Source organism: Pempheris klunzingeri, chromosome 12 (genome assembly GCF_042242105.1).
Source record: "Pempheris klunzingeri isolate RE-2024b chromosome 12, fPemKlu1.hap1, whole genome shotgun sequence".
In the NCBI taxonomy this organism is placed as follows: domain Eukaryota; kingdom Metazoa; phylum Chordata; class Actinopteri; order Acropomatiformes; family Pempheridae; genus Pempheris; species Pempheris klunzingeri.
Genome location: NC_092023.1, coordinates 3,543,021 through 3,556,165, shown reverse-complemented (window position 1 = coordinate 3,556,165; position 13,145 = coordinate 3,543,021). Strand labels below are relative to the sequence as shown.

General features: G+C 42.3%; 1 protein-coding gene across 1 annotated transcript; it reads right to left on the bottom strand.

The window, feature by feature from the left end:
- Positions 1-3,795: 3,795 nt before the first annotated feature.
- Positions 3,796-11,587, bottom strand: gclc (glutamate-cysteine ligase, catalytic subunit). The gene is made up of 16 exons (XM_070840554.1): positions 10,954-11,587; positions 10,024-10,136; positions 8,145-8,327; positions 7,551-7,664; positions 7,346-7,404; positions 6,846-6,982; positions 6,562-6,636; positions 6,195-6,311; positions 5,846-5,984; positions 5,635-5,747; positions 5,461-5,553; positions 5,270-5,374; positions 5,088-5,169; positions 4,897-5,006; positions 4,614-4,734; positions 3,796-4,518 (listed from the first exon to the last, which is right to left on the bottom strand). Exons 1-16 carry the CDS (start codon positions 11,101-11,103, stop codon positions 4,337-4,339), a joined length of 1,893 nt encoding a protein of 630 aa, XP_070696655.1. The 5' UTR covers positions 11,104-11,587; the 3' UTR covers positions 3,796-4,336.
- Between the last annotated feature and the right edge of the window lie 1,558 nt (positions 11,588-13,145).

The window sequence follows — 13,145 nt, the reverse complement described above, 5'->3', positions numbered from 1 at the left end:
TGTGAAGACTGTGTGACAGCAGGGAGTCACTTTTCAGAAATTATTCTCTTCATATTCCCCTGATGATTTTTGCAAAAAGATCAGTTTGTTGAAATTAAACAGGAAAAAATATATATATATTTGGGAGAAGCAGAGGAACCATAAAAAACACTTAATAAAGTAAAAGTCCTGCTTTTAAAATGTTTTGAAGTAGATAAGCATTAGTTAAAAAGTGAAAGTACACATTGATGTTATTGTTAAACTATTATTATGTGCAATAATGGGACAATATCTTAATATTGTGGATATGATATACGGTTATTACTTACATGCATGTTAGACACACATATTCACCAGGAAGTAACTTGAAACGTGAGCAACCTGTGATTCTTACTCTTATCTTTTTTATATTGTGGATTTTAGGTCTGATTATTGATATTTTTTACACTTTGTACTTTGTCCTCAACATTTTCCCAAATCCTAACTTTATCTTAACGTTAATAATTGTGTAAGCAGCATTTTTACTGAGCTAAATAAACAGTTAAATAAACAGTTTGCTGGTTTAATCTGTGATGCATCATGAATAAAGTGCATCATATTTTACAAGATAACTATATATTGTGTTTAAAATCTGTAACTGGTAACTATAGCTGTCACATAAATGTAGTGTAGAAGAATTATAAAGTGGCATTAAGTAGAAATACTCCAGTAAAAGTTCCTAAAATTTGAACCAAAGGAACTTGGAGCTCACAGTTCAACGTTCAGCCTTTAATAGTGCAAAGAGATTCACGTGTCGACATCAGTGCGTCCAGCTGGATAAGTGGTTGAAGAGGGTTTGAGTCCTGGATGATGAAGCCGTCTCTCAAAGTTACAAAGATTAAAATAAAGCCACAGACAGAACGAACGTTCTCCTGCTGGAAGACGACAACAGAACCCTGTTTCACCTAAAATATTGAGTATTTATATTTGAGCAAATGCAGATTCAGCAGACGTTTTGGTCCAAAGAGACTCGGCACAAGCTGAGAGTGAGTGCAGGACAATAACAGCAGTACAACAACAACACATGACGGCCTCCTCTGGTCCTCTGGGTGTGATATTTAGTGTTTGACTGTAAATTGTTGGCGTATGCGGAGTACAAACAGGCGGGTAGAAGCTCTGTGATCCACCTGTGGAGCCTGAATGTTGCCTTCAAAAATAAGATGAATCACTATGAGCTCATTAAAGACGGAGCTGATCAACATTTTTCCTTCAGAGCTGTGTTTTTAGTGACGTTCTCAGTAATTACTGGATGGATTCGTTCATGGTTCCCAGAGGGTGAAGTGCAAAAACTCTCCCTGACTTTTCCTCTAGCGCCATCATCTGGTCAGAAGTCTAACTTGTCCAACATTTGGTTTATACCTGCAAACACGTCAGCACTGAGAACAGAGAGTTTACAGCGACAGCCATGAAGATTATTAATTAAAAATAATCTAAAATAAAATAATAATTCGTATCTAAAAATAAAGGTTTTATTGGCTTTGGTGTTCTGGATTCGAAGGACTTTCCAGGTCATCACCTGAATGTTTTCAGTTTCTTGTTAAGCCTTTATTCATCCGGGGAGTTCGAACGATGAGAAATGCTCCATTTTTCAGGAACATCCTGTTCGCAGTGACACAGTTAGACACCTGCAGCCACCGTCTGGTGGTTTGAGCCTCTTCAGTGGAGAAGTTGTGGGTTAAGAGCTCATCAGAGGTGCTAATGAAAGAAGGCTGCTCATCCAGACCGACCCACACTGCTCTTCAGCATCTCATCTCATCTCATCTGATCAAAACTAAATCTGTAACTTTATGTCTGTGGAGATATTCTGTTTTGTCATGCAGCTTCATTATGAATGACAAACTCATCACTGTTCTCTGTGTCAGAAGGTTGGACGGACGTTATTCATTTTAAAAAGCCCTGCTGTTGAAGCTCCCAGACCTCCTCACACCTCCTCTCTCTTTTAAATCCACTAAACCTCAGCACTCGATCCAACTTTAGAGATCTCTCACTAACGTTGGCAGAACTGGGTTCAGGTGTTGATGCACCTTTTAAACTGACGGAGCTACAATCTGATGAGTCACTCATCAGCATTAGAGAATTTGTGAATGCTGCTCGTTCTCAGGTTCAGAGATCTTAATGTCTGACTAGATTTAACAAAAATAATGAAATCTAATCTTTAAGTTCTCATTTTTGTGACTTAAACCTGCGCTAACAGTTTTTTTTTGGCCACTTGGGGGTGACAGAAATGATATCAACCCTTATATTAACTCTGTTTTGGTCTCCACCAGCTCCAGAGGGAGATATCTGCTAAAAGCTCAGGTGACAGGAAGCGTCGACTAGATTCATCAGAGCTTTTTTCTGATCAGAGCAGCGTTGAACTTAACTAAAATGCTGCATAGAGCCGAGGGAAAAATGTCTGCGGGTTCATCAACGTGACCAAAATGTAGAAAAATATTAGTATTGATTAAATGATTTTAATCTCAGCACCACTGATGAGCACTAGATGTTCCCTCGTCACAAAAAGCATCAACTTCAGCTTATAAAGTTCTTCCTCAAAACATTACGGTGTCAATTTCATCCCTGCTAATAACAGCACAGTGGTGGTTTTTTAATATTAGTGTGTGTGAGAGTAGTAGTGGACTAGTAGACAACTAGTAGTAATAGTAGTAATAGTGCATCAGCTGTGATCCCTGATCGCTTCAGAGCAGGTGTGAATAATAAAAACGATCATGGCTTCAGGTTCAGGGTGCTGATATCGTGCTGCTGCTATTAGCAACACCTGTGCTTTCTATTAGTCCTAATGGTCTTTTCCTCCTCAGGATTAGTGGGAACAGATGCTGCACTAAAACTCACTGACCAGTTTTTACAACAAATGTCATCAATTCCCTGATAGTTTGCCTGATTTCATCTTATTTTCATGATCATCTTGGTGTTTCCATCTCAGTGTACTCCTGTTCTGAGTGCAGGGGGGCCGTTTGTGTTGGATCACCTTTAATATGAAACAGTTTCTCGTCCGTCCACAGGGTGGGTCTGCACCAGCCCAGATCATTATCTGGTCCAAGAGGTCAAACGGAGGCAATGCTCCAGTTTGTCACTGCGGCTCCGTGTTATGTAAAGCTGTGGTCCAATACTTCCATCTTGTGGATGAAAATGTTCACGTGGCTGTTTGACATTTCATGAGCACAGACAAAAGAAATGATTTATACACATTATTGTGAGGTTTTAGGCCATAATTATTAAATAAAAAGGCTTTTTATTCTCAACCTCCTACTTTAAGTGCCTTGAACACCACAAGGCTCTGACGGATGAGGGGATATTGTTCCTTCTTTAATAATAATGATGATAAAAACAAAGAGAAACATGTCAGACGACCAGTTTCTGTAATGTGTAAAGAAATTCACCTCCAACCTTTTGCTTTTAGTCTCGCTCGCAGCATTTTAACGTGTCCACTAAATAGATTTATGAGCTAACGAGGACGCTCCCTCCAGCCTCAGGTGTCCTCTGTGTTTTAGCACAGAACTTAAATATGTGTCACCTCTCAGCTTCTCTCAGGCACTTTAGTTAGTAGAACACTTCTTTAAGCTTTGTGAAGTAACTTCTCCTGTTCAGACGAGCCTTTCTGCTCCAGCTGCCATCCATCATTCAAATTATGCAAATACTGATGCTGCAGGCGCTCCTGTAGGCACGTCAGTCAAAATGCTGCTAATGTGACTTGTTGGGAGGCCGCCGCCCAAGACGGGTTCATTAAAGCGGATCATCACATTAAATCCATTCATCGTCATGAGAAAACTGACTGACTTGCTGTTGTACAGATTTATTTGAAGCAGCATCACATTGCAAACAATGCAACACCACCGTCAAGGTCCCACTACAACGTCAGCAGAGCAAATGTTTCGCCTATAACCAGCCCACCCTCCCAAAATAATGAAAAAAAAAAAAACCTCTATCAAGTGCGAAGAAAGCTCATATCCAGCAAAACAAAACCTCCAATGATGTTAATGCTTTAAAGAGCAGAAGTACAGTATTTACAGAACACAGGATTAAAAGCCGACTACTGTACAACTCTTTGCTACATTTACATTTTCACACAGATAGGCTTAATTTCCAGAGAAAAATAAATACACATCTGATTTCTATTACACAACCTTTTGCATGTCTTAACCCTATTAAAATAACTTTGTAATCATAAAAATCTGGTACAGTATATATACATACATTTGATGCAGGTGTGTTTCTTACAACACACTCATGCTGTTTTGCATTCTCTTAAAATTGGACTGCTTTCCTTCGTTTGGTCTTTCTTTGCATGCGTGTTTGTCTGGCGCCCGCGGCGTTTGAATCATTTGAACCTGTTGACTGGGTTTCCGATGAGCTCTGGGCACTGCTCCTCGCCTTTAGCGATCCTGTCGCACTTCTTGAACAGGTCGTAGTTGATCTTGTCGGTCATGACGCTGTCCTGCTTGTACTGCGGGTGCTTCGCCACAAACTCCCGCATCCACTTGGCCATGGTCATCAGCTCACCTGCGTCAGATCAGCACAGTTATAAAGAGAGTTGACCTCAAAGAGCTGGAGCTGCGTGAGGAAAAATAAGATTTAGCCATTTGAGGCAAATTCACCTGAGGCACGTTTCTTGATGAGCTTCAGGTAATTCAGGATGGTGCAACGTGTGTCCACATCAACTTCCATATTTTCCAGATAGCAGTTAAGGATCGGGATGAGCCCTTGAAATACTCCCTCCTGGTGAGAGAACAGAAGAAAACAGCAGTATTGATGAATAAAAAAAAAGGTATTTCTGCAGGTGAGAGACTGGAAAGAATAGAAAACCTCACATTATGTTCAGTCTGGACTGATCGACGCTGCCACATGGCTAAAAGATCAATCATAAAGCATAACGATCACCTTTCCATTGATGATTGTGTCGATGCTCATGAGCGTGTACTCCTCATTAGTGCCGTCCGACTCCAGGCCGTTCTGAGCAGACGCGTTGCCGTCGAGGACCGGGTTGCAGCCTATCGGCGGACAATACAAAGGAATGAATCAACGCCGCTCTGAGCCTAAAAACTAAACGCTGCTCTTTCTGTCTCACCCACCTTTGAAGATGTCCTTGCGGAAGTAAAACATGCCCTCCTGGACAGCGTTTCTCTTCTGCGCGACCTTCATGTTTTCATCGACCTGATGAGAGAAAAGTGTGTCGGAGCTCCGTGTACAAAGCTGATGCTCATTAAAAAACACTAGAGAGAGAGTGTGTGTGTGTGTGTGTGTGTGTGTTTACCTTCGACAACGGGATCAGAAAGTCCAGTTTATAGGACAAAATCACTCTGGTGAGCAGGACAACAAAAACCACATATGCAGCGTTTTCAAAGTCAGTTAACTGCACCTGAAAACCAGAAGCAACGAGAAAACTTAACTTAAAGACGACAGGTAAAAAGGTTTAAGTTCAGCGAAGGTGCCGTTGGTTTTTACCTCCATGGGGCGGAACTCAACTCTCCAGCCGATATCAGAGTTTGGAGGTGGAGGTTTGAACCTCATCGTCTGCCAGTTGGTCGACTGCAGGTTCTGCAAGAGGACAAATGTGAATGAACGCTCGGACAGCGTGAAGTCAAGCCCCCACGAGGGGATCGCTGAAGGAAACCTCACCTCGAAGTGATCAGACTCGTTTTCATCATCCAGGTGAATCTTCTCCTCAAAGACGGAGAGAGGGTCTCGGATGAAGAGGTGCGCTATGTGCTGGGCCAGCAGCTTGTCGATTCCTGCACACACACACACACACACACACACACACAGAGCTGATTATTCACCATCTCAGGCTTCGATATAATATTTAGACACATCAGTTCCAAATGACTACCTGCACCGAGCAGCTGCTTGTAGATCTCCTCATCTATCGTCAAGTCGATGTCGTTGTACTTCTCACCGCAGCTAGACAAGTAGCTGTCAATCGAATCATATCTCGACTTGAAGATTCGGTATTTGTTGTTTTTCAGTGGCTGCAGAAGTAAAAAAAAAAAATCATTTTCACCTACAGCATAAACATCTTTGGCGTCATATCTACTGTAGGAGGCGCTTTGGGAGAAATTTCAAAGTAAAATGAGATTTTGTAGGAAGTTTTTCCTACAAAATAAATGCATACAATCGAAGCAAATGTAAAAAGGATGACCAAAACAAAACAAAAAAGGTGTTCAGCTCTGCCTGCTCACCTTCAACCCGCGTTCCTCCTGCGTCCTGTCGTCCACCGAGGCAGAAATAACTCCCCAGCGACAATCATTATCAGACACAAAGCCTCTGTAGAAGGGTGAGGCCGCACTCAGCGCCATCTGTGAAGAGAGGAAATAGCATTCAGCAGCGTCTTCGATACGTTTATCTAATCAATATTTAGTTAGGTTACAGACAGGTCATTTCTAATCAATCCAGTCTGCAGAATTTGGCAGCTTTGTGCAAGATTTCTAAAAAGATTAAATGAACAAAGTTAGTTGATTCAGTTAATATATAATTAGTTACATAACAGCTGTGCAGAAGAGGTCAAGTAAATAAGCAGAGAAGTACGTGCTTTATTGATCTACTCACCACTATGGGGCAGAATGTTGCTAGTTGGTCATAAAGGTACCTTGCCTCATCAATGCTACAAGCCTGGAATGTAACCTGCAAAAACATCATAAAAAAGGAGACTGAAGTACATTTATAAATCACTTATAGGGTTCGTAAAGTCAAAACAGTGGCGGTTATGTAATCTTTATAACACAGCGTGCAGAAGGGAGGACTGCCGGAGACGTCGTACTGCTCGCTCAGTTCTAAGACGTTCGTTCGTGTTGCACAGGTTAAAGGACGTGCAGCAGGAGCTCCTTCAGTACCTGCAGGCAGCAGTTGCCCATGCCGAAGCCCATGGCGTCCATGTAGATGTGATCGGGCAGAGCCGCCCTCGCTGCTTCACCGTCGTCCTCAGGAAACTCCTCCACAAACGGAGATGGAGTGCACTTGTCTTTGAAGACTGGAACAGAAACAGTCATATTTATTTATCTCTTCATTCATTCCTCACAGTCTGGGGGAAATGAAGCAAAACAAAACCTTTAAAGTCCAAATTAAATCATATTTATTCATTCTGCTTTGTAGACAAAACAACACCAACATGTTTTTTAGTGGATTATTAGATAACAAGATGAGTTTTCATGTTTTAACATCAGACAAGAAGACGACTCCAGCAGGAGGAAAACTAATGTGGTTGTTGTTGTATGGAAATTAGGCCTCCATATATGTCGGATGCAAAACTACGAGGCACCATTATGAAACCAAAGAATATAAAATATCAATCTCTCTCTCTTCTGGTTTCTGTTTTCATTGCAGTTGGACTTACTTGGCACGTTAATCACGACTTTCTCTCCTCTTCTGTGACGTATGTTTCTGGTAAGGGTGCTGAAAAAAGCAAACACACACACATCAATACTTCATTATAGATCAACAAATTGACCAAATGAGTCAATAATCCTGCAGTTTAATAGTTAACCGAGTTTCTCGCCTGACTTTGAATCACATGACGCCGTCACAAAGGTGAAGCCCACCTGAATCTGGGGTGTCTGTTGATGGCTTCATCTGGGAAAAACAGCGACTTTGACACCCCCTTTTCAACGGGGGTCGGCTGGGACTCTGGTTTGGTGAAACCTGGGCAGCCTAACCTAAACAAACGGATCAAAACACGCCTATTTATTAAAGGGAAACAATTGTTATCAATCTTTCTGCCGTTATTCTCCATTGATAGATCATTTTGTCTGAAAACCGTGGAAAGTTTTCTGAAATCTAAAAAGTGGCACACACAACATTATTCACAAATATCCTGATGTAATCTAATCTATCATCTTTGTCTGCATGTCCATTATGTGTTCTCTTGTCGCATCATTTCACCCATAAAAATGTACAAATTATGCATTTAAATGTCTAAAAATCAAACATATTTCGTTTGTGATTAAATACGACAGAAAAGCATCAAAACTCTGAGATTCAAGAAGCTAAAAATCAGCATTTTGGCTGGAAAATGACAAAAAAATCAAAGATTAAATTGTTGCAAACTCATTTCTGTCTTATGGTCAATGTTGTAAAACCGTTTCTCAGACTTTTGTTTTTGTCCTCGTCTCTACAGACAGTTAAACTTAAAGTACCTTGGAAATGAGGTGATGGTGCAGAGGGTTTCGTTGTGGTTCAGGACCGACGAGGCCTCGCGCCGTCTCTTCCCCATGTTGCCCTCCACAGTGTTGAACTCAGACATGGTCCCGCCGTACGGCTGCCCTGGAGTTCCTTCGATCATGTAGCTGCCATACTCTGGTCTCCAAAGCGTGGGGTGGCTGCAAAAGCACAAAAGCTGCAGTGAAAACATTCTGCTTTTATAGGTCAGTAAGCACGAAGGCGGCAATCAAGGAAAGGCCCTGATCTCTCCGGATCACCGTGACCTTCCTGATTAAATAAACCCACCGGCCTCCCTTTATCGTATGTCAGCCGTAATCTTGGCACGGCAAACAAACGCGACGTATTTGTGCTCCGGAGCGTGCTCTCTGGTGTGTGCGACAGAGGGGCAGTAATGAGGAATGCATCGGCTGTACTATTCCCACTGCCGCTGGTATTTCCCCTGGGTGAATTTGGCTCCACAGATTTAGACCGACGTCATGGGCAGTGAGCAGCCATAACACTCGGAGGCTTGTGCAAACACATTCGCGCCGCCTGCAGAGAATTCCTCTTTTTTAAAGAAAAGTGACTACAGTCCAAACATGCAAACAGCATTCCCAGGAGAAGCTCTGATGGTTATCGCTGACAGATGTCCCCAGGCAAAATATCTTCACATCACTTCTCTATTTTTGGAGTCTGTAAAACTACATCTAGTGTCAAACAGAGGAAAACTGTACAGCATACTGCTGAGCACATCAATAAGAACACCTCCTCGTGACTCCTCGGGGGCAGGAACCGACACCCTGATCAGGACTGACCACATTCAGGTCTCTGCAAAGACTGCAGTGGTTTAACGCTTCTCGTCCGGCCCAACGGAGCCCGAGCGGATCGGTCACGGGTGAAAGTCCAGGTGTGCAGAGCCGGCAGAGATGCACTCAAACAGCTCAGAGCCGAAGCTGCTTATGATGGTAACAAGAAAGCCCTCATATGTATGCAGATATGTGGGTCGGAGCATATTTGCATTTCTTGATATAAAAATACAGCAACCTGCTTTAAAATGGGGTGGACAAAATAATAGAAACACCTGCCAGTTCAGCAGCAACACAAACCTCCAAAGTGAACGTAGATCTACACTGAAGAGAGTCTGAACATTAAAACCTCCATGGAGGTTTAGGCAGGTGCACCTAAGAAACCTGAGTGCACCAGATCTGACTTGTGACTCCTTAACATTAAACCACTTGGGACTCGACTGAGTGGGCAGATCAGTTTTACGTTTTTCCAGCCGATCAGAGGTCTGTTGGTGTGGAGCCCTGCTAATACACGTCTTCATCTGGGTCTCGTAGTCGGAGTTAGCCGCCAAAATAAAGTGGAAAAAGTCACCGAGGCGATGGACCGAGTGCTCCACAGCTCACAGGGTCGCTGTCGATCACACAGCTGCTGGAGAACGTCAGCTGTGCTTCTGCGTCTTACAGCTAAACCTCAAAACAGACGCACGCTCCTCTGAAGAGATGTTTGTTTTGGAGAAAAAGTCTCAGCGGAAATAAAAACCACCACGTAGGCGTGAGGTGGCCTCAGCAAGAACAAAACAAACACCAGGTGATGCATGATGATTTAACTCTAACATAGTCTCTTTAGCACCACAATAATCTCAATCGCCATCAGCCACTCATGATCCAACACAAACTACTAAAAACTAACAGCAGCACGACTGTTGGCGTTTGAGGTGTGGCGTTCAAAGACATTAATCGTTGGTATTTCTGTGTATTATTGTGTTAAGAGGGAGGAGGGAAAGACATTTGCAGCTATAAACCAAATTAAATTTCCTCCTTTAAAAGCCATACAGTATGAACTCATGTCCATCTTTCAGCTCTTACTTACTTGGGGTTTATCTTTTCACCCTGGTCTTGGAGAGTTTCCAGAACGTCTCCGCCGTTCAGGACAAGTCGAACCTTTTCATCCTTGTCATCCAGTTCCACCAACATGTACTCGACCTTAAAGTTAAACAAAAACGTTATCAGTCCAGTTTATTCACTCTGGACGCACAAAGTTTCCAAGATCAGACTGGGACGCCATCACATCAATTCCAATTCATCAGTTATGTTTCCTTGACTTTGACTCTGCTGGCCTGTAATCCCCTGTCTGAAATAGGGATTAATCTATAACAACAGCATTCCACATTGTTCCAAATGAAAACAACACTTTGTTCAAGCTGAAGCACACTGAAGTTTTGTCCACTGGTGGCGGGCAAAAGAAAAAAGAAAAAACCAGCAGCGCAAACTGGTGCGAAGAATAAAAAAAGAGTCGCATCAGAAAACAGCAGCAGACAGTTTATGTTAACAGTTACTCAGTGGTGCTGCTGCCTGCTTTAACAACACTATTAGACTTTTATTGGGAAACTAAATGATTGATAAGGATCATAAAAAACACAAAAGCAGCTGAGTACTTTCAGCTGGTGATTCACTTTTAGTTTATGTGCTGATAATAACACAAACATCCACCTCTTTAGACTCCTTGTACAAATCACAAGACCTCCAGCTGACACTGTAAATATGCGTTTCCTCCAACACACATTACATAAAAAAAAAAACTGTTATAAGCTGGGAAGAAAAATCATTAAAAAAGCAAATTATGTGCATGCAAATGTTGTTGGGATGCAAAACAATAGTGAGATCTGCAGATAATTGTCGTTTCTTTCATGCATTAAGAGTAAAATCAATAAATTAAACATGCGTATCAATAAATGAGCCCTATTGCATCATGCATCCTGCCTGACACCTCAAACGCAGCCACATCTCCCCGGTTTCTCACCTCGTCGCCCCACTTCAGCACGTCCTTCTGGCGCTCCTTCACCTTGTTGTAGATGTTGAGGAACTGGATGATGCCGTGCTGCCTGATGTGGTCGGCATGCTTCTTGGTTTCCTCCCAGTTGAGCGGAGACCCCTGTGACAGTAAACCCATCGCACAGACGCGGCTGGAGGAGGGGGGCTGACCTGGCTGTGCGGCTCTCTCCTGCCTCTCCTGTAAACTTGCACGCCGAGCGTTAGCTAGCTAGCTAGTTGGTCCAGCCCGCAGGGAGCCCGCATGAAGTCCCGGCCCGAGCAGAGCGGCGGAGCCCGGATGGTGGAGGTGCTGCCGGGGTGCTGACGGGCAGAAAAGGAGGGTGTCTTGGTGCTGCTAAGCCGAGCGCCCTGTGTGTAACCTTAGCTGGGCATCCAGGAGGAGCAGGCCCCTGCTCATCACCTGCTAACACCTGGTTAGCTCGCTCAAACACACCGGGGGCTGACAACCGCTGCTCCCCGGAGAGAACCCGACCAGCTCGCCGGTGCCTGGTAGCCTGAGCTCGGTTACGACCGCGGCCGGAGCCTGTAGCAGCGAGGACTGGCAGCGGAGGCGGGTTGGGTCCCGGTCGTCAGTCCGGTCTGGTCGCCACAGTCGGTCTGAGTTGTAGCAGCATATGAACGCACCACCACCCCTCTCCTTCCGACACACGTGATTGCGTCAGGCGGAGCGTCAGGACGGCATGGCGTCACCGTGACTCAGCGTTCTCCGCGCCGCTCGGCCCCGCCCACCGAGCTGTCAATCAGAGCAGGCGGATGCTGCGTTCAAATGTGTTCGGAAAACAGGACTATGTGGGGAAAAGAAACATTGTGATGAACATAGAGTAGTGGTACTTCAACTTTGTACCACATAAAGACATCAACTGGAACAATGGCAATATTCCATTATTCGATTATCATATACATATCATATTATTGATATTATTTATAAAGAGAACTGAAGAACAGAGAACAGAAAGGGGGATAGTTTTTGTTACAGAATTGTTTGATGATAATGGTTCTCCTTATAGTTATGAACATTTCTTAAAAGAATACAAAGAATTTGCTTCCCCACAGGTGTAACGGATGTAATGAGATGTCATCTGGGCTATCAAAATGATAATGTTTAGATATCGTGTTTAAAAATATATGAAACAAACAAATATATGAGGAAAAGGCTTCATAGCCATGACAAGATTTTTTTTTTGGAATATATAGTTTAATAACATAAACTGGCTCAAAGTGTGGTTTTGCCCCTTTTCAGTTCTGTGTTTCAAACAAGATGAGAGAAACTCTTTCCAGAATATTACATAACATTTACCCACGAAATGCAATCATCTCCAACTTTATCAACACGGATGTTAGTTGTACTGTCATGCTAAAAGACTTAATTACTGAATTTGAATCAGTTGTTTGTCCTCAGTGAGATGTTTTATGTTTTTCACGTGAAAAAAAGAGTAATAACATGTTTTGACTCCTACTTCCCATCGATGGTGACTTTTACTTTAACTTAGAAATAGAAAAAGGAAAATGCAAAAGGCTTTTAGCATTTTAATCTCAATTTAGTTAAAACGTTTTATTCTAAAACTGACGTTCCATGATATACATTTGTTATGTCAATATCCAACTTTAGCTTCAGTTTGCCTTTTTCTCTTTAACATTTAATTATGGCCAAATTATTCTGATTAATCCAACAGAATAATATGTGTTTCTTTTAACGGTCCCTTTTAATTCTAATTTCTTAATTTATAACAATGTCTGGATAATCTTAGACATCCCAGAGTTAAAGATGATGCCCTAAAATAGTTTATATTGTCTTCAATCTTCCTCCAAATACAGCAGAGTACTCTTAATGAATTAAATGATCTATTAACTGACAAATGTGTGATCAGTTTTAATGGATGCTGCTGAAAATTGGAAGAGAGGGAAGTAAATGCATCACTTTAAGTAAAGTAGTTTATTTGTTGAAACCTGCTTATGTCTTTCTTTCTTTTTATTGGATTTTAGTGGATTTATTGTCATTGATTTGTCCTTTTAAAAAGGAAAAAAAGTTGCTCACAAGATTAAGACAGAACAAAAATGTGCCAGCATGAAATAAATGTTATTTACTTAGTGGATCTCTTATCTCATCATTTCCAAACCGTAGCATGAAAATGACAAGCGTCATGTTTACGACTAAAGCTG

Excerpts from the sequence above, each read along its gene's own strand:
- gclc (XM_070840554.1), bottom strand. The coding sequence starts at position 11,103 with ATGGGTTTACTGTCACAGGGGTCTCCGCTCAACTGGGAGGAAACCAAG. Across the intron at positions 8,328-10,023 it reads GGTGAAAAGATAAACCCCAA|CCACCCCACGCTTTGGAGAC; the intron begins GTAAGTAAGAGC and ends GTGCTTTTGCAG. Across the intron at positions 7,665-8,144 it reads ACCATCACCTCATTTCCAAG|GTTAGGCTGCCCAGGTTTCA; the intron begins GTACTTTAAGTT and ends CCGTTTGTTTAG.